Genomic DNA, 21824 nt, shown 5'->3' with positions numbered 1-21824 from the left:
CACCACGCCGGCCACAAGAGTCGCCCTGGCGACCCGTGGGGCTCCTCCACTGGGAATCTCCTGGTCCATGAGCAACAAATATTCGTCTGAAAGTGTGGCGTCCTCTCGTTCTTTGCGCTTTCACTGGGAGGTACGTGCCCGAGCTGCTAATCATCAGCCATCTTGGATCTCTCTCTGGATTTATTTTTCAAGAATCTTCCTGGAGCAGAAACCACTGGGCCCAAAAGAAAAAAAAAAACCACTGAAACCAGATGTACAGGCCTAACCCTGGGGCTGAAGGTAATGATTTGCTTTTAGGCCCTGACTCCTCCTCAGGGAGCAGTGAATATTTTTGGCAAAAAACCTGAGAAACAGTCCTCAGAAACTAGAAAAAGATTTGCTTTCAGCTGACTAGGAGACTAAAGGTCGGCTGAGGTCCCAGAGGCAGGGACCCCAGAAGATGATGCTTTTTTCTGGTCAACACTAAGAGTGAAGGCCTGCTGACTCAAAGGGGTGCAGGGGGAGGGGATGGACATAGGGAGTGCCATGTCCGCCCAACATACCTAACTAAAAGCCCACCCAGCGTGGCTCAAACCCTTTGTTATGCCCTCTGATATGACCGCCCTGACTCCTCCCTACAAAATGAATGTGTCTTCCACTGGGTTTGTAACAGTCGTACCTCTCTATAAGGCTCCTTGTACCTCTCCAGCTTGCTTCACTTTGCCTTACAGTGTAGTTATTGTTTTTTACCCTATTGAATTATACATGTTTAAGAGAATAACAATGTTGACCGGGTGTGGTGGCTCATGCCTGCAATCCCAGCACTTTGGGAGGCCGTGGTGGGCGGATCACAAGTCAGGAGTTTGAGAACAGCCTGACCAACGTGGTGAAACCCTGTCTCTATTAAAAATACAAAAATTAGGCCAGGTGCAGTGGCTCATACCTGTACTCCCAGCACTTTGGGAGGCCAAGGCAGGCAGATCACCTGAGGTTGGGAGTTCAAGACCAGCCTGAGCAACATGGAGAAACCCCATCTCTACTAAAAATACAAAATTAGCTGGGCGTGGTGGCACATGACTGTAATCCCAGCTACTCACGAGGCTGAGGCAGGAGAAACACTTGAACCCAGGAGGCAGAGCTTGCAGTGAGCTGAGAACGCACCATTGCACTCCAGACTGGGCAAAAAGGGCGAAACTCCATCTCAAAAAAAAAAAAAATAGCCGGGCATGCTGGCATGTGCCTATAATCCCAGCTATTCAGGAGGCTGAGACAGGAGAATTACTTGAACCCAGGAGATGGAGGTTGCAGTGAGCCAAGATCGTGCCATTGCACTACAGCCTGGGAGACAAAGTGAGACTCCATCTCAAAAAAAAAAGAGAGAGAGAGAGAGAGAGAGAGAATAACAATGTTGTAATAACAAGGTTGTAGTGCCTGGCAGGGTGCTATATATAAATAGTAGTATCTGAATAAATGCTTGAATGAATGAATGAATGAATGAAAGAGAACCAGGTGGGAAAGTGCGTGTGTGTGTGTGTGTGTGTGTGTGTGTGTTTAGAGGGTGTTTACTGTTGAGAGAAAGAAAAAGATAAAAAGATGAGAGAAAAGATGGGATGGGGAGAAAAGAACCCAGGACACGAGTAAATAAATAATTATAATCATTACTAATAAATATGGTGTTTACCATGTATTGGGTATATCAATGAAATGTTTTCATGTGTAAGACCTAATTCAATATTCACAACAATTGTACAAGTCTGGTATAACTGTTATCCTTATTTTGCAGATGAACTCAATTCTCAGAAAAGAAGGTAGATTGCCCAAGTCACATAGCCTGTAAGTAGCAATTCCAGAACCAAACACAAGTCTGTTGGCCTCAAGGCCCAAATGCTTAACTGTTAAATCATACTTCTATCCAACCTTCCCTTGTTGGGTTTTCCCGTAGCCCCTGTGCTTCTCTCTTTATTCATTCATTTATTTATTTTTTGAGATGGGGTCTTGCTCTGTTGCCCAGGCTGGAGTACAGTAGCGTGATCATGGCTCACTGCAGCTTCAACCTTCTGGGCTCAAGCAATCCTCCCACCTCAACCCCCTGAGTAGCTGGGACTACAGATGCTCACCACCACACCAGGCTAATTTTTTTTTTGAGAGATGGGGGTCTCATTATGTTGCCCATGTTGGTCTTGAACTCCTGGACTCAAGCAATCCTCCTGCCTTGGCCTCCCAAAATGCTGGGACTATAGGCATGAGCCACTGCACCTGTCCTGATTTTGTATCTTTAGTTATATCTCTTGCTCTTAGAACAATGCCTGACATATAATAGGCACTCAAGAAGTCACTCAATAAATATATACTTACTGACTGACCAATAAATTGGCTACTGACTCTTAAAATGACAACCCTAGGTTTCCCTAAAGTCTTTTTCCACTCTTCCTATCAAGTCTGCCTGCCTTCCTTCTCTCCCTCAGTTCCCACAGTGGGCACCATTCCCCTCTTCAGCCTTAACCTAAAGTGGGACTAGTGGACATTAAATGCCATGGCCAAGTTTTAGTCCTAGACGATCCCTGGACTCAGCAAATGCTGATCAAGTGACTGTCTCTCTCTGGCTTAGGATGGAAAGATGCCAGGAAAGATCGAAGCATCTACCGTGATGGGTTACACCAGGGCTTCTAGAAGGGATTTTGTGGCAGGAGGGAGGGGGGCAGGGGATTGAATGTCTCTGTGACTTGTGCAGGGCAGCATGATGGATGAGCAGTGGAAAGCCCTTCTATGAAACATGCCAGAGCTGTTGCAATAGTATCTCTCCCGACGGCCCAGCATTCTGTTTCCCTGAAGACATGCTAAATCGTGCTCTGGATTTATATGTGGGTGATGACCTGCTGGCTCCTCCTTGTGCTCCCAAAGGAGGTCTGTCTACAGATGCCCAGCAGAGGAAGAAACAGATGACAACAGGGGGAGGTTTGAACCGTCTTCCTAAGAGCCTTGGAACTTCATGGAAAGTGACAGCCTTTTCAGAGGTTCCTGACTACTGCAGATCCCCTTTCTTTCCCAAACAGCCTGCCAGTTTTTAGTGTTGGTACACAGTGAGAGGGATTTATTCTCTCTCTCTCTCTCTCCCTCCCTCCCTCCCTCTCCCCTGTCTAGCTATCTCTATCTCTAACTTTATCTCTCTGTCTCTCTCTTAAGAAGTGGCCAAAGGAGCCTGGAGCCTCTGATGCTCGGCTTTCAGGTCCTCCTTGGCAGAACATGGGTAGAAAGACGATGGGTAGGCAGGAGGTTAGGAGTAACAGCTCCTCATCTTGAATCTAGTCTTTCCTGGAGCTGTATACACCTGGGAGTCCCCCAGCACATAACCAAATACAGTAGAAGGAGGTCCATGAACCACACATTGACCACAGCGGTCCGTCCACCCGGTGATGGAGTAGTAAAATATGCTCTCGAACGAGCCTCGGGCTGGGCAGTTCACGGGCCCCCATGGCCTCGTCCCAGCTTGTCTGAATCTCCGTGGCTGTGATCTGCTTCTGCCAGCCTCCGCATTTTTGTATCTTTTTCTCATTGCGTGCCCCCTTGTCTTTAAAAGGCTAAACTGCTCTGTACTAAATTTGGTCACGCAGCGCTCCAAGATTCCCTGGAATGTCCTCAAGTTTCAAACAGCTCTGACAGCGAGGTAGGCCCGCCCCCTGCCTGGGGATTGGCTTCTCCTCTCCGGGCCGGCAGTTGTCGGGTCTTATTGGCCGCTGATTAGACCAGCCGGGGGCTGCAGGGAGGCTGCTGCGTCCGGTGAACACTTCAGCACCTGTAGCACAGAAGGACCAAGGAGCTGCAGTCCTCAACCAGCCGGGGGTTTGCTCCTCAGCCCACTTTGCTGCATCCAGATCAGCTCACCCCTCTTCCTTCCCTGCCCACCAGAACTCTGATAGCCCATTTTGCCAAGATGTCCAGGGTAGCCAAATATCGCCGGCAGGTGAGTGAAGACCCCGACATCGACAGCCTGCTGGAGACCCTGTCTCCCGAGGAGATGGAGGAGCTGGAGAAGGAGCTGGACGTGGTGGACCCAGATGGGAGTGTTCCCGTGGGGCTGCGGCAGAGAAACCAGACCGAGAAACAGTCCACGGGTGTGTACAACCGGGAGGCCATGCTCAACTTCTGTGAAAAGGAGACCAAGAAACTTATGCAGAGGGAGATGTCCATGGATGTGAGTGAGCACAGCCCTGGAGGGGAGGAGGGAGACGGGAGGGCTGGAGACCCTGGCTTCATGATTAGGATGCTTCCTTCCTTAGAAGAAACGTTCTTGTTGGCAAAGGATTTTAATGCTTCAGAACTGATGATTATTCACTGAACTAGTGGTGCGAATCTCTTACTCCTAATTTCTGTTTTATAAGCAGAAGTTGGCTATGTTGGAGGAACACGACGTTCCACAAAATCAAATAGAGCTACTAGTAGAATGGGAGCTGGAAGGTGTCCTTGAAGAGTCCATTGTCAAGTTGACTCCATCCTCGTCTCACAATGCCTTTATTTTTCTCCACACTCATTCTAGCCTATTGTGAGGAGGGTAAATTGATAGAGTGATACTTTAAGTCTCCCGTCAGCCACCCAGAAAGATGAAGCTAAGCCTTTTTTGTGGGAGAAAAACTCATTTTCAAGTCCCCAACCTTATGAGCATCTCACAGCACATGGAGGCTTGGGGGCAGATGAGTTTCCCAAAGCAAGGGGAGACGGGGACCACGGGTCCGTGGGCTGGGGAAGGTGGCTTAAAGACCTGGTAGCTTCAAATTTATTCCCAGGGAAGATGTTTTTTGTGGTGGTTAGTTGGTTTTTTCGTTTTGTTTTTGCACTCTCCGGAGGAGCCTCTGGAGGGAGCATGCCCTCTTTTTGGTAATTAACCCTTTTACCAGCTAGCGAGGCCACTTTGCCGGGGGATGAAGATATTCATAGAGGAGGGAAAGGGGGTGATGGTTTTGGAAGTATCTGCCCACACCTAGGATGGGCTTTAAGCACAACTTGCTTTCTGTTTTCCTGAGTTGGCATGGAGGAATTTTTGGTTCACTATTGCATTCATATGTGAGTTTTCTTTGACTCCATATGTCACACTCCATTCCAGTCTCCAATGGGGTATGACTTTGTGGGATCCCTTTGTCCACGGGAAAGAGTGTTGCAGAGGAAAATCGTTCGAGTTTTTGTTCTAGTTCTCTTACTCAGCCACATCTCTTGTACATTATCCATTACTTGTGAATTCTTGCAAGAAAAAGATCAGTCTCAATTCTTGCTTTTTGTCTTACTTCTACGGAAACTGAGGCACAGAGCTTCAAATGACATGCACATTCTCACAGAGGAACTGAGAATGGAACATTATCATCTAAAATGCCTGTGAAATGTCTGGCTGGGTATGAAATTGTGTTGACTGCTAGTCACAGAGCATATTGGTGGACACAGCCCTGACTCCTTTAGTGTAGGGATGAGAAAGAAGGGAGAAGGAGGAAAGGGGGTGAGGCAAAGAGGAGCTGGAACTCTGTCTCTGTCCCTACTGCCTCCCACCTTCACCGCCTATGTATAAGGGTTTGCCAAGAAGAGGGAGAAGGAGGGAAGAGGGATAGAAGCCAGGAGGCTCAGAAATGTATTATCCTGTATGCACAGTGGTTGCCCCGGATGCAGCTATGATAATGATGAATAAAACCAAAATACTTATAGAAAAAGTCGTAGCACTTACTGTGAGAGCCTGGTACCCCAAGACAGCTATCAGGAATCACACAGAAAGAAATGAAATGCACCCAAAGGCTTTGGCATCCCTGGAAATCGTTGGCTCTGCTCTTCCCCCCTCCCAATCGCAGGTTCTGGGCCCATGACTGCCTTGTGTCCAGCGGCTTCAGGGGCTCAGAAAGGTACTCCTGAGGCTGAAGTCAAACAAAGCAGTCTAATTACAAGCCAGAGTGTGAAGGACCCTCATGGTCCTGGAAATTTCACTGTCATAGACTTTTTCTTCAGCCAGTTAATACTGTGGCAAGTGTCTCCTCCCTGCCTCACCTCCCTCACCCCTGCCAGGCCCACACTTGGTTCTGCAGAGAGAACCCAAGTCAAGGAATAGAAGTGCTGTGTGTGTTTGTGTGCATATCCTTAATGTAAGGAGATGCCTTCAGGTCCAGTTTTCCCCTGTGGATTTAGGCTGTTCTGATCCCCTCACTCTTCCTCACCCTGTCCAAGGGCGTACATTGGCATAATGGCTGGCTGGAGTTCGGGGTGCATGCTAAGCCTGGGCAGAAGTTATCTCTGTAACTCTGGGTGAATGGGAATGAATGAACCCTAGAAGGTGGCTTCTTTAGCACCATTAGCAACATAGTGAATGTGTGGTGAAAAACTTCTAAGTGTTAGAAAAACCTGGTTTGAGTAACAGTGTCCCTGTGTATCACAGGTCACCTAACCTAAGTCTCAGTTTCTTCACCTACAAAATGCGGATGGTAGTACCCATCTCACAGCACTGTGAAAACTAAAAGGGATACTGCGGTAGAGCACTTAGCACAGAGCTCAGCGTGTCGCAAACACTCAGTGAAGGCCAGCTATGAAATTATTACCTCATTTGAGTCAAGGAACCCAGAAACTGGTGCAGTGGGCGAAAAGCACATCTGTACTCCTGCCCAGCCCCTCTCTTCCCTCAGTCTCCTGAGGGCTGAGCAAGCCTCACCTGTCAGTTCAGTGGCCCGAGTAAACAAGCCACCCCTGGGTGCTCAGGCTGGGGACCACCAACACCACAGACACAGCACAGTGGTGGGGGCAGGTGGGCTCCAGGCTGTTGGCCTGGCTGCAGCCCTCACTGACGGTGGCCTTCACTCCATGGGGGGAACTGGAAGGAGGTCGAAACAGAGAGTAAAGCAAGATGAGCATTTACTAAGAAGCTTCTACATGCCAAGCACGTTCCCCTTTTCTTTAAGCTTCACAATTCTTGGGAGATGGGTATTTTTATCCCTGTTATCTCAGAGAGGTTGAATAATCTTCCCAAAGTCACACAGCTAATTAGCTGAGATCAGTGCTTCTTCCTTGCTGCCATACTAGGGAGCAAAAAAGACAGTAATGTCAGTCCCTGCCCTGAAGAATTTGTGATCTAATTAGATTCTATACAAAACACACATGTATAGAACTATCAGAGTGTTACAGAGTAGAGACCACAAACTCTTATATTGGCTGATCTATTGATGAACATATTATATCAGCCAATAGATGAACATCTAATTGTTCATCTCCCCACCCCCATGAGTAGGAACATAACTATTTTTCCCACACCCCCCACCAACATTACTATTAAAACTAAGTGTGGATTAGGGAAAGTAAATCCTAACTAGATACTGGCTGCTGTTAAGGAATTTCTGTTAATTTCTTTTAGGTGTGATAATGGTATTGCAGATACACTTTTTAAAGGCTTCTTCTCCTTTAGACGTAAATACAGAAACATTTGTGGGAAAATTTTATTGGCTTTGAGAATTAGCCTTAAAATAATCTGGGTGGGAGTACAGATGAAACAAGATTGGCCACCAGTTGACAGATGTTGAAGCTGGGTGATGGGTCTGCATGGGTGTTCATTATACTATTTTTTCTGTTTTTGTATGTATGTCTGAAAATTTTCATAATAAAATTTAAAAAAGAAAGAAAGAAACCAACAGTGGGAGGTAGGCCTTGAGACAGTTTTTTTTTTTGAGACAGAGTCTCTCTCTGTCACCAAGGCTGGAGTGCAGTGACATGATCTCGGCTCACTGCAACCTCCGCCTCCTGGGTTCAAGCGATTCTTCTGCTTCAGCCTCCTGAGTAGCTGAGATTACAGGCATGCACCACCATGCCTGGCTAATTTTTGTATTATTAGTAGAGTTGGGGTTTCACCATGTTGGTCAGACTGGTTTTAAACTCCTGACCTCATGATCTACCCGCCTCAGTCTCCCAAAGTGCTGGGGTTACAGCTGTGAGCCACCATGCCCGGCCAAGACAGTCTTAAGGTCTGTCTTTTCCCCAGAAGGAGAGCCCCAAGATTCATACTCTGGCTATTGTGCAAAGTGAGTCTAGGCTGCAGAAGGGCCCTTGGCCTGCTTCTCCCTCCAGGGCCTCCCTTCATGGGATGGGATACTCCAGAGAACCTCCTAGTTGTTTACCTACTTTTTCATGAATATTCCACCCATGCCTCTTCCAGGTCAACTCGTATTTGTCCTGCCTGTCTCAGGCACCACTTCCTCCAAGTAGTCTTCCCTGACCCCCAGGCTAGGTCAGGCACCTTGTGTGAGCACTCTAATGCCAGCCTGTACCAAAGCCCTCGGGACATCACTTTTATATAATCATCTGTTTTCTTGGGCTGTCTCACTCACCAGCTTGTGTGATTTGGAGGGCAAAATGCAAAGGCAGGGCCCAGCACACGGCAGACCCTCAGCCTCAGTTTGTTCAGTGAATGTTAGCAGAGGGGTGGAGGAGGGTGGAGGTGGGACTTGGAAGCATTGACCCCAGCTTCTCTCCCTTCCTTTAAAGGGCCAGACCTGTCAGCCAGTGTAGCTCCGCCCTGATCCTCTGGAACTCTCCTTCAGCCCAGGTAGAAGACAAAGCCCCTGGCCAAGTGTGTAGCCAACAGTTCAGTGAAACTCTTGTCCTTGGCTCGGGTTTCAGGAACCGGATCCCAACTGGTCAACTCGTATGTCCTCTTTCCTTCCCAAGTGGGAAAGAAAATCTCCAGGCTGCCTCCCCCTCCCTTCTCCCTGGTGTTACCAGGGGCTGGGGATTAGCGCCTGTATCCAGCCAGGGGCAGGGGCAGCTGAGCTTTGGGGGTGGGGGTGGGTGGAGGAAAGCTGTCCCTAGAGGTAAACTTAAGAAGCAAACCCAAAGCACCCTACTAATAGCAGTGGCCAGGCCTGAGCCCTCCTGACCATCCCCTCCCACTGCCTGCACAGCCTCAGCAGCCCCTCCCCGATCAGTTCTAGTTCACAGCTCAGTGTCCACAGTATCTCTACAGAGCCAGGAAAGCCCAAGGCTGGCGGCCTAACCCTCAGAATGCCCTTTGCAGGGGGCTGGGCCCTATCAGGAGTGCGCTGAGCAGCACGGCTCAACGCTTAAGGAGATTAACCCCAACTGGTACACACCCAAAATAGCTCTGGAGGCTAGGGTGGAGAGGGCAGAAGAGGTGATGGGGGCCTGCTGACCTGGGGGGGCAAAAGCAGGCACCCAGCGAGGGTTAGACTCCGTTAAAAATCTCTACCTGAAACTTGAAACTGCCTCCATCCAGAGTGTGAAAAAGCAACTGATCGTTTCTTAAACTAGGTGGTACAATTCACAGGTGTTTGTCTTAAATATTGTTCTTACTCATGTTTTCTTCTGTATATGTATAATATTTAAAGAATTTTGAGGTTAGATGTGGTGGCTGATGCCTATAATCTCTGCACTTTGGGAGGCTGAGACAGGAGGATCACTTGAGCCCAGGAGCTCGAGACCAGCCTGGGCAACATAGCAAGACCCCATCCCTTAAAAATTGGCCTGGCACGGTGGCTCAAGCCTGTAATCCCAGCACTTTGGGAGGCTGAGGCGGGTGGATCATGAGGTCAGGAGTTCGAGACCAGCCTGGCCAGCATGATGAAACCCCATCTCTACAAAAAATACAAAAATTAGCCAGGCGTGGTGGCGGGCACCTGTAATACTAGCTACTTGGGAGGCTGAGGCAGGAGAATCGCTTGAACCCCGGAGGCGGAGGCTGCAGCGAGCCAAAAGCACTCCAGCCTGGGCAAGAAGAGCAAGAAAGACTCCGTCTCCATTTAAAAAAAAAATTAAAAATTAAATTTAAAAAAAAAGAATTTTACCAGCCTGGCCAACATGGTGAAACCCCATCTCTATTACTACTAATAAAAAAAGCCGGGCGTGGTGGTGCATGCCTGTAATCCCAGCTACTGGGGAGGCTGAGGCAGGAGAATCGCTTGAACCCGGGAGGCGGAGGTTGCACTGAGCTGAGATCACGCCACTGTACTTCAGCCTAGGTGATAGAGTAAGACTCTGTCTCAAAAAAAAAAAAAAGAATTTTGGGTAAGCAAGGTATCAGTGCCTGCCCCCACCATCAGTGCTGCCTCTGGGTGCCTGCCTTCTCCTTAACGGGGCAGTAGGTATAAGAGCTTGGCTGGATGGAAAATGCAAGAGGGAGACAGGACAGATGGACAGGACCAAGGAGCACTTGTAAAATAAGCTGGCTCAGCAGTGAGAGCAGGATATAGATGGTTAAGAGGTGGGGTATGAATCCCGGTAACCAAGGGGAGGTTGCTCCCAGCATCAGAGAAGGCTGGAGGCTTCAGGGATTCCAGGGGCTTCATGGCCTCCAGGCTGGGACAAGAAAGCGAGGACAAAGCCCCGGTCTAATCTGTCTATCCTCCTGCAGTCTCTCTTTCTCTCCCCCAGGAGACTTTAGAGTATCTGTGTCATACTGTGTCAGCATATCTACAGCTGGGCCCAGAGTGTGCGGAGCCTGAATGAAGCATGTCGAGAGAGACAGGCAATCTAGACACATGTATATAAACACACACACACACACACACACGCACATGCACTCACACACAGAGCAGGAACAGAGAACAACAAACAGCACCAGGCATGGGAGACAGGAGAGGCGACACTGATATTTGCATGCCTGCCAAGATGGATAAACAGGAATATCCTGAGCCAGAGGACACAGGCCTTTCCAGACCAGGCCTTTCCTTATTTATTGGACCACTTTTGGTATAATCGGCAATAAAACAGTAGTCTCCATTCCATGCGTCAGTTCCCCCAACGGCTTGTTAGCATCTGGGTAGTGTGGTGAGGCAGAATCTAGCCCTCGGGTGTCTGGAATCATATAGGCCCAGGTTTGAATTCTTCTCCTGCCCTTTACTGATCCAGCGACCTGGAATAAGTTACCCAAGGAAGGAAGAACATTAACTTGATTGGTTGCCTTCTGGTGCCAAAGGCTTTATCAATGCTATCTCATTAACACAACTTCTTGAGGCCCAATTACTTTACCTGTCAAGTGGGGATGATACAATCACCCTTGAAGGGTTAGAGTGAAGATTAAATAGGATGAAGCATTGAAAGTGTTTGGCACATCATGAGAGACCTTCTTTCCTCACTCTAAATTCTTCAGACTTTGTGCCGGTACATCTGCCAAATCAACATTATTTTATCTCTCATGGCGTTTAAAAAAAAATACCATCAGTGAGAGTGAAGGAACCACAAAGAGGGGAAGGGGAGGGAGAAAAACAGGGAGGCAGGGCTTGTGTAATTACTCGCCGCCTGGCCCCAGCCTCCTGATTTCTTTGAGCTTCTGCCTAATTTATTTTATGTCCCTGGCTCAGGGGTCCAAACTGAGTTGCTGGGTTGGAAAAAGGCAGAATGAAAGGAGATTGGGGGAGCTTTCGGGCTGGATTCTCCTTGTCTGCAGGCTTCCACCCCAGCACAAGCTCAGAAAAGCCAAGGCTGCCTTGGGAGAAGTTGGCCACAGCTGTCCCTGGGGCCCACTGCAGAAAGGACAAGCCGGGTTGTCGGGATGCTGTTTACAAACAGCTAGGAATAGAAGCACCTCCTGTTCCCACACCCCTCCACCACCCTCTCATGGACGGCCTGCAGGCTCCTTCTGATTGCTACTTCAATAGGCCTTCCCTCGAGATCCAGCCAGCAGGGCCAGCAGGACTCCTGTCCCCAAGACTGGCAGGTGAAAGGTGCTATATCCTCTGGCAGACATTCCCAGCAAAGCTCTGAGTGCAGAAGGTATGAGTCTAGTGGTTAGAACAGGCTCCTCAGGGGCCAGCTGGACCTGGGTGCAGATCCTCTTCTGCTGGTTGCTGGCTGTATGACCCAAACAAGTGATTTCACCTCTTGGAGCCTGAGTTTCCTCACCTATCAAATGGAAATTATGGCCTGTGTGGTGGCTCACACCTGTAATCCCAGCACTTTGGGAGGCTGAGGCGGGCAGGTCACCTGAGGTCAGGAGTTTGAGACCAGCCTGACCAACATGGAGAAACCCCTGCCTTACTAAATAATACAAAATTAGCTGGGCGTGGTGGCGCGTGCCTGTAATCCCAGCTACTTGCGAGGCTGAGGCAGGAGAATCACTTGAACCTGGGAGGTGGAGGTTGCAGTGAGCCAAGATCACACCATTGCACTCCAGCCTGGGCAACAAGAGTGAAACTCCGTCTCCAAAAAAAAAAAAAAAAAAAGGAAATTACGATGCTTAGCCACAGGATAGTTATGAGGTTTCAGCAAAATAATCCGTATAAAGCACTAAGCAGAGTGCTAGGTTGGAAGCTAGTAGTAAGGGCCCATGCGTAGTAGTTTCCTCCCTGCCTTTGACTCCATCCACTCCTTCCATTCCCATTCTCTTCATTTTTTATACACAGAATTCATGAATCATGCTTTATGTTTACAAGGAGGGAGGAGGACTCCATTAAATTATTAATTCTCCAGCTTTTTAATGAGTTCCTAATATGTACTTTCTATGTGCCAGGATAGAATAGTGAAGAAGACAGACAAGATCCTTGTCCTCACAGAGGTTACAGTCTATCTTTGTTGTTTGTTTGTTTTTGAGACAGGCTCTTACTCTGTTGCCCAGGCTGGAGTGCAGTGGCATGATCTTGGCTCACTGCAACTTCCATCTCCTGGGCTCAAACAATCCTCCCGCCTCAGCCTCCCGAGTAGCTGGGACTACAGGTATGTACTGCCCAGCTAATTTTTTTAGTATTTTTAGTAGAGATGGGGTTTCACCATGTTGCCCAGGCTGGTTTGGGACTCCTGGGCTCAAATGATCTGCCCACCTCGGTCTCCCAAAGTGAGAGAGTACTCCACCGCACCCGTTCTTGCTGAGAGGCTTAATAAGGTGAGACTGATAATCAGTATTTTTAGTAGAGATGGGGTTTCACCATGTTGCCCAGGCTGGTGTGGGACTCCTGGGCTCAAACGATCTGCCCACCTCAGTCTCCCAAAGTGCTGGAATTACAGACCTGAGCCACCGTTGTTCTATTTCCATATACAGATCATATACAGCATGTGTACATATAACACATAGCATATATCTTCTAAAAAAGAGTAATGTCATTTAAGGGAAGAGTATATGACCAACCATATCGGTGAGGGACAACTTCTGACAAAGTAGTCAGGGTCTTCACCACCAAAGAGGTAACATTTGAGCAGATTCTAAATGGCCCGAAGGAGCTATCCTTGAGAAGGTGTGGGGAAAAGCTTTCCAAGCAGAGAGAACATCAAAGACACAGGCCCTGGGGTTGGGGCAGGGTTAGTGTGTCAGAGGAAAAGCCAGGCCCTGTAACTAGAGCAGGAGGAGCAGGGAGGGAGGCTGGAGGAGACGAGGCCCTGGAAGTAAGCAGGGTTCTGATCACGTGGGGCCTTTTAGGGCAGCAGAGGGAGTTTGACTTTTTATTCTAAGTGCCATGAGAAGTCATTGGAGGGTCTTGAGCAGGAGAGAGATGTGATCTGATTTATGCCTTTAAAAGGCTCCTTCTGCCAGCTTTCAGATAAACAGACTGTAGGAGGGAAAGAGTGCAGATATGAGACCAGTTGGGAGGGTGCTGCCGTCGCTCAGGTGAGAGCTCAAAGATGGTTGATGAGAAATGGAAACTGGCTGATGCATTGGGGGGAAAAGTGTCAGGTGATCAGTCCTGCCCAAGCTATTGGGTGAATTTAATTTGATGTCCTTTTTTTTTTTCTTGAGACAAGATCACTCTGCTGCCCAGACTGGAGCGCAGTGGCGCAATCTTGGCTTACCCGCAACCTCTGCATCCTAGGTTCGAGCCATTCTCCTTTCTCAGCCTCCCGAGTAGCTGGGATTACAGTTGTCTGCCACCACTCCCAGCTAATTTTTTTGTATTTTTAGTAGAGACAGGGGTTTCTCCATGTTGGCCAGGCTGGTCTCGAACTCCTGACTTCAGGCAGTCCGCCTGCCTCGGCCTCCCAAAGTGCTGGGATTGTGGGATTGGCCAGGCACAGTGGCTCACACCTGTAATCCCAGCACTTTGGGATTACAGGCACAAGGAGGGCGGATCACCCAAGGTCAGGATTTCCAGACCAGCCTGGCCAACATGGCGAAACCCCTGTCTCTACTACAAATATAAAAAATTAGCCGGGCGTGGTGGCGGGCACCTGTAATCTCAGCTACTCAGGAGGCTGAGGCAGGAGAATCACTTGAACACAGGAGGTGGAGGTTACTGTGAGCTGAGATCATGCCACTGTACTCCAGCTTGGGCAATAAAAGCGGGACTCCATCTCTTTCTTTTTATTTTTATTTATTTATTTTTTTAAAGATGCGGTTTCACCATGTTGGTCAGGCTGGTCTTGAACTCTGACTTCAGGTGATCCTCCTGCCTCGGCCTCCCAAAGTGCTGGGATTACAGGCGTGAGCTACTACACCCGGCCCAGGACTCCATCTCAAAAAAAAAAAAAAAAAAACTCCACAAAGTGCTGGTATTACAGGCATGAGCCACTGCACCCCGTAGAATTTGATGTCCTTTACTGCCATGGGAAACAGCAGAGAAGGAGTGGTTTTGGGAGGTGAAGAATTCTGATTTGAACAAGTTAGGTTTATTGTGCTTAGTAGACCCCCAAGGGGAGATGTTGGGTTGACAGGGGATGTATAAGTCTGGGGCACAGTGGGAAGAGGGGACAGGAGATTACATTTGGGAATCATCAGTCTGTGGATGATACTGAAAGCCTTGAGCCTGGAAGAGATCACTTAGGGAATAAATGTGAATGGAGGAGAGCAGAAGGCTGAGGCCCCAGCCCTTCCATGAACCTGCCTCCCGGGTTCATTGTACCCATATTTAGGCATTGGCAGAGGAGAAGGAGCCAACAAAGGGACTGAGAGGCAGGAGGAAACTCAGAGTGGTCTCACCAAATCAGGTGAGGAAGGGTTTCCAGAAGGAGAGAGTACTCCACCGCATCCATTCTTGCTGAGAGGCTTAATAAGGTGAGACGGACAATCAGTCACAGTAATTGGTAAGATGGAAGCCGTCGAAACATTGGCAAGAATGATTTCACTGTGGTGAAGAGTGGACTCAAAGGAGAGAGTATGGATAAGGATTGGAGATGGAGCATCTAGGTAAGTCTCTTTTTTCCTCAGTTTTGTTCTAATGGGAAGCAAAATAGGGTGGTAGCTGGAGATAAATGTGGAATCAAGAGAGGATTTTTTTTTTTTTTTTTTTTTTGAGACGGAGTTTCGCTCTTGTTACCCAGGCTGGAGTGCAATGGCGCGATCTCCGCTCACCACAACCTCCGCCTCCTGGGTTCAGGCAATTCTCCTGCCTCAGCCTCCTGAGTAGCTGGGATTACAGGCACGCGCCACCATGCCCTGCTAATTTTTTGTATTTTTAGTAGAGATGGGGTTTCACCATGTTGACCAGGCTGGTCTCGATCTCTTGACCTCGTGATCCACCCGCCTCGGCCTCCCAGAGTGCTGGGATTACAGGCGTGAGCCACCGCGCCCGGCCGTAAGAGAGGATATTTTTAAAGACAAGGAATATTATTGCATGACTGATGGGATAGTTCAGTAGACAGGGAGACTTCGATAATGTCAGAAAATGGGGAAAAAGGGATGGAATGCAGTTGAGGGCTTACGTCTCAGCAGCAGATGATCACGTCTTGTATTAGGAGAGAAGGCAGCAGAGATGGGCCAAGATGCAGCCAGGTTGATAAGTGTGGTGACGGGAGGATGAGGTTCATCTTATACGTGCAACGTGCTGCTCTGGAAGAACAGCACTGGCGGCCGTAGACTGGTCCAAAGGGAGGAGAAACCAGGGAGGGTATGACAATAGTCAGAGGTTAAGCCTTGGGTCACAAGAAAAATGCTCAGAGCTCCCTGGATAAGGGCAGAGAAAACATGAAAGCACTTCCGGATATGAAATCTGGCATGAGAATAGTCGACAGACAACAGCCAGCTGCCAGAGCTGCTTGAAAATCCAGTAGATTTTCACCTCCAGTGCATCGATCTTCTGTCCCTAAAGCCACCCATGCCTAAGGAGAAGGAGGGAACACACTGGTCCCTTCCCAGCACATGACTGACAGCTGGCATGGTGGGACAAGTGCTGGGCTTGCAAGTCAAACCAAGGGGAGCTGGGGCTAATTCCCAACTTAACTATTTATCAGCTGGGTGGCCTCAGACAAGCATTTAACATTTCTAAACTTCACTTTATTTTTATTCTTAAGGGCCTTGTCTATATTGCATTTTTTGACAATAATTTTTTTTTTTTTGAGATGGAGTCTTGCTCTGTCATCCAGGCTGGAGTGCAGTGGCGTAATCTCGGCTCACCACAACCTCTGCCTCCCAGGTTCAAGCTCTCCTGCCTCAGCCTCCCAAGTGGCTGGGACTACAGGCACGCGCCATCATGCCCGGTTAATTTTTGTATTATTATTATTATTTTTAGATGTAGTCTTGCAATCTCCGCCTCATGGGTTTAAGTGATTCTCCCACCTCAGCCTCCCGAGTAGCTGGGATTACAAGCACCCGCCACCACGCCTGGCTAATTTTTGTATTTTTAGTAGAGATGGGATTTCACTATGTTGGCCAGGCTGGTCTTGAACTCCTGACCTTGAGATCCACCGGCCTCGGCCTCCCAAAGTGCTGGGATTACAGATGTGAGCCACCGTGCCCAGCCAACAATAATTTTTTTAGCATATTTTTATTGGAATATAAAATATTTACAGAAATGTACACAAAACATAAGTGAAGAGTTTCGTGAATTATCACAAAGTGAACAAGAAATTGAATGTTGTCAGCACCGCAGTATGGCCCCGCCCAAGCTTCCTCTCCAGAGATAGCCCCATCCTGATTTCTAATCCCCAGGTTAGTCTCGCCTGTTTTTAAACGTGTGTGTTGTGTGTGTGTGTGTGTGTGTGTAGAGAGAGACTCATGCAGTGTGTATTTTTTTGTATGTGGCTTCTTTCACTCAACTTTATGTTTGTGACCTGCAGCCATGCGGTTGTCTGTAGCATTTGTAAAGCTTCATGGCTATGCAGCATTCCACTATGTGAATATACCACAATTTATTTATCCATTTCACTGGTGATGGACATGCGGGTTGTTTCCAGTCTGGGGCTGTTACAAACAATGCTGTTATGAACATTTTTGGACATTCTGAGTGCACTTCTGACTTCATTTCTGTTGGGTACGTACATAACAGTGGAATTTCTGGGTCATAGAGAATGCATAGTGAACTTTAATTTCTTCTTCTGTCAATAAGAATGCTACCACCTAATTTGAAGGTCTCCATGAGGAACAGATGCAAAAGTTTGAAGAAGGTCTAATGTAGTGCTTTGCAAACAGTAGGCACTAATTAAGTGATAGTCATCAACATCATTTCTTTCTTTCTTTCTTTCTTTTTTTTTTTTTTTTTTTTTTGAGACAGAATCTTGCTCTGTCACCCAGGCTGGAGTGCAATGGCATGATCTCGGCTCACTGCAACCTCCACCTCCCAGGTTCAAGCGATTCTCCTGCCTCAGCCTCCTGAGTAGCTGGGACTACAGGTGTGCACTCTTTCTTTTTTTTTCTTTTTGAGACAAGGTCTTTGTTGCCCAGGCTGGAATACAATGGTGCAATCTTGGCTCACTGCAACCTCTGCCTCCTGGGCTCAATTGATCCTTCCATCTCAGCCTCCCAAGCAGCTGGGACTACAGGTGTGCACCACCATACCTGGTTAATTTTTTTATTTATAGTAGAGACAGGGTTTTGTCATGTTGCCCAGGCTGGTCTTGAACTCCTGAGCTCAAGTGATTCACCAGCCTCAGCCTCCCAAACTGCTGGGATTACAGGCGTGAGCCAGCACTCCCTCCCAGCCCATTATCTCTAATGGAGTCCATCTTTGAGAGCAACTAAATGCTGTCATATCCTTCTCAGCATGTTCTGTGTCCTGTCCTCCTGACCCTGTCTATCGAGATTTGGACACTTCACTAAAGTCCAAGTCAGATTCCTCTACCTCAGGACTCAACTCTTCCAAAGATGATGACGTAGAGGCGTATCCCACTTCATGTCCTCTTCTCATTCCTACCCTTACCTTCTCCCAATATGCACTGACTTCTCTTCCACTCAATTTTAAGGCTTTACTTGTAATTTTCCTCTTTAGCTTGTATGTTACTATGGTCATTCTGAACATTATCCTCAATTCTCACGCTCAATCTTCCCCAACCTTCCATCACCCCTAGCCTGGATGAAAGAAACCATTTAGCATTTCTATTGTGCACCCAAGCTACTGAACACACCCAGAGAGAGTAGCAGCCTCAAACAGCACTATATTGGTGCCTCTGTGGATTAAAATCCTATAACCTCAGCCAGGCCCTCAAAGCTGCCCAGAAAACATCTACTCTCACTCCTCTGGGACATTATTTTAAAAGTTAGCTTTTTTTTTTTTTTTAATAGGGTCTGGCCCTGTCACCCAGGTTGGAGTGCAGTGGCATGATTATGGCTCCCTGCAACCTTGCCTCCTGCGCTCAAGCGATTGTCCCACCTCAGCCTCCCAAAGTGCTGGGATTACAGGCATGTCCCACGTGCCCAGCCAGCCTTGCTTTATAAACCCTCTTGTCCCATCTCTCCTTTCACCCTCAACAGATGAGTTAGCCTCATATTTCATGGAGACACTTGAATCCATCAGATGAAAATGTCTTCAAATTCCTCTTCTGTCACCTGAAAACTTGTAAGCATCCATATATGCAGGCTTTCACTTTTTTCTTGGAGACAGAGTCTCACTATATCACCCAGGCTAGAGTGCGGTGGCGTGATCTCAGCTCACTGCAACCTCCTCCACTTCCCAGGGTCAAGGAATTCTCATGCCTCAGCCTCCTGAGTAACTGGGATTATAGGCGTGCGACCCCACGCCGGACTAGTTTTTGTATTTTTAGTAGAGACGAGGTTTCGCCATGTTGGCCAGGCTGGTCTCAAACTCCTACCCTCAAGTGATCCATCTGTCTTGGCCTCCCAAAGTGCTGCGATTACAGGCGTGAGCCACCAAACCCAGCCTTCCCTTTCTCTTTTATCCCATGGAAGGGATATCCCTCTCTTGTCCCAGACTATTACCCAAACCCACTTTTAGAATCTGTTCTCTCCTGCCTCCACAGGGACTTTTGCTCCTTTAAACATCTCTCTCTCTCTCTTTCTCTCTCTCTCTTCAACATTCCCTTTTAGTGGCTCTTTCTCTCCAGTTCCATGTTCTCTGCTTCTTAGCTGAGCTGTAGGAAACGGCATCTGTGCTCACTATCACCCTGGACGTCTCTGCCCACCCGCCCACCGTACAGACGTCAGCCTTGATGAGGTATCTGAGCATGCTTTTTAGTCTTCACCCTATTTGTTTACTTTGTGGTATTTAACCCTCTGTCATTCTTTAAAACATTCATTTCCCTCGGCGCCAATACAGCACGTTCTCCTTTCATCTCTCCAGCTGCTCCTTCTTAATCTCTTCTGTGAGCCACTCCTACTCTGCTGCCTAAATATTATTGTTTAGGGCTCTGCCCTTCCTATGTGCTTCATGGGTACCTTCATCCAACCGCACGGGTTCAGCTATCCCCGTGTGCTCTCTCTCTATCTCTGGCCTAGATCTCTATTTTGAGTTCTAGATCATTCAGTTGCCTCTTGGACACCTCAAGTGTCTCAAATTCAACTGGTCTGAACATAAATTAATCATCATCACCCCACCCCACCCCTGAACCTGCTTTTCCTCCTGCGTTCCACACCTTGGTAAATAGAAGTACCATCTAACCCCGCACCTACATCATAACCCGGACTGTCCTGCTCCAATCCCTCTCCCAGTGTCTGCAGACTTTCCTGGTGATAGGATCCTGTTGTTTCTGCCTCTGTGACCTCTCTGGACTCTGCCCCACCTCTCAATTCAACTTCTGTCATGTCCATGCATATCACTTATCAGCTAGAAGAATGTCACAGCCTCCTAACTGATCTCCCAGCCTCTCTTCTCATGCCATTGGTATCCATCCTCCCCACAGTGGACCTTCCTTGTGTAAAAGCCTTCAATTGCTCCGTGTAGCTTTCACGTTCAAATTCACACTCCTTAGCGTGGCTTTGAAGGCCACCAATGATCTAGTGCCTTCCTGTTTCTCAGGCTACAAATAGTTTTCTCCTTGACTCTCACCCTACAGTTATACTGGAGAACCATCGGTCCTCCAGAGTGCCAGGCTTTATCTTGCTTCCTCTGTTCCTTTGAACATATTGTCGCCTCCAACTGGGACGCCAGGCCTAGCCAACCCTCACTTCTCTTTCAAGGCTCAACTCAGCTGACACTTTCTAAGGAAGCTTTCCAGACCCCTCCAGCCTGAGTTGTGTGTTCCACCTCTGTGTTCACAAAGCACCACCTGCAACTTCTGGCACTTCCTGTTCCGTTCACATGTAACACATCATTTCAACACTGTCTGTTTCTGTGCTTTTCCCAGACTTCTTAAGGGTGAGGGCTGACTTATTCATCTTCATGTCCCCAGCAGTGAACACAGTACCTGGCTTAATAGATGCCTGTTGAATGAGGGAAAGAAGAGGAGTTTGCAAAGGCAGTTCTATCACACTTTATTGATTCTATAGAATTTGTAATTCATCTATACCCTCTGAGACTATTCGAAAATATGATTTTGTGTCCAATTCCTCAGCTGGAGTGCAGTTGTGCCATCTCGGCTCACTACAACCTCCGCCTCCCCGGTTCAAGCGATTCTCCTGCCTCAGCCTCCTGAGTAGCTGGGATTACAGGTACTCACCACCACACCTAGCTAATTTTTGTATTTTTAGAAGAGACAGCGTTTCACCATGTTGGCCAGGCTGGTCTTAAACTCCTGACCTCAGATGATCCGCCCTCCTCAGCCTCCCAAAGTGTTGGGATTACAGATGTGAACCACCGTGCCCGGCCGGCCTTGATCCTCTTTTATCCAGTTTTTATAAATAACCAGTTAAGTTAATCCAAAATTTACACCCCAAGGTCTGAATCGTTGGGATAGATCACTGCCGTATTTCACCTTCAGTTTAAACTTGTTCCATTTTTTTCTTCCTTTCCTTGCGATTCTGTCTTCCAGCTCCATAGTGATCTGAGATTACAGACTAACATATTAAGTCCACTTGCCAGGCACGGTGGCTCACACCTGTAATCCCAGCACTTTGGGAGGCCGAGGCGGGTGGATCACCTGAGGTCAGGAGTTTGAGACCAGCCTGATCTACTAAAAATACAAAAATTAGCTGGGTGTGGTGATGGGTCCCTGTAATCCCAGTTACTTGGGAGGCTGAGGCAGGAGAATCACTTGAACCCGGGAGGCAGAGGTTGCAGTGAGCCAATATTTACCATTGCACTCCAGCCTGGGTAATAGAGCCAGACTGTGACTCACAGAAAACAAACAAACAAATAAAATTAAGTCCACCTATGATCCATGGCACCACAGATAGACCCTAAATAAAATACTAATAATATTTTTGCTTCAGGTCCTTGACAGTGGAAAAAAAAAGAAAAAGAAAAAAATATAATATTTTTGCAGTCTGGGTGTGGTGGCTCATGCCTGTAATCCCAGCACTTTGGGAGGCCAAGGCGAACAGATCACTTGAAGCCAGGAGTTCAAGACCAGCCGGGACAACATGGAAAAACCCCATCTCTACTAAAAATACAAAAAAAATTAGCCAGGCCTAGTGGCACACACCTGTAATCTCAGCTATTCAGGAGGCTGAGGCATGAGAATTGTTTGAACCCTGGAGGTGGAGGTAGCAGTCAGCCAAGATCATACCACTGCACTCCAGCCTGGGCAACGGAGGGAGACTCTGTCTCAATAATAATAATAATAATATTTTTGCTAATAATTTGTACTATATGTACCCAGATAAGGCCTTCGGCTCCCATCATCTGGATTCT

At 47.9% G+C, this 21824-nt stretch overlaps 1 protein-coding gene across 1 annotated transcript in view; it reads left to right on the top strand.

Moving 5' to 3' along the window:
- The first annotated feature begins 3704 nt into the window (after positions 1-3704).
- Positions 3705-21824, top strand: part of LMOD1 (leiomodin 1) — a 56808-nt gene continuing 38688 nt past the window's right edge. The window contains exon 1 of the mRNA XM_064360234.1: positions 3705-4171. Coding sequence (XP_064216304.1) covers positions 3911-4171 — 261 coding nt within the window. The 5' untranslated portion in view covers positions 3705-3910. The remainder of the gene's footprint in view (positions 4172-21824) is intronic.

This window comes from Aotus nancymaae, unplaced genomic scaffold, assembly GCF_030222135.1.
Source record: "Aotus nancymaae isolate 86718 unplaced genomic scaffold, 86718_ANA_hifiasm-v0.15.2.pri h1tg000039l, whole genome shotgun sequence".
Lineage (NCBI taxonomy): Eukaryota > Metazoa > Chordata > Mammalia > Primates > Aotidae > Aotus > Aotus nancymaae.
Note: the sequence above shows the minus strand (reverse complement) of the source record. Positions and strands in the feature narration are given on the sequence as shown.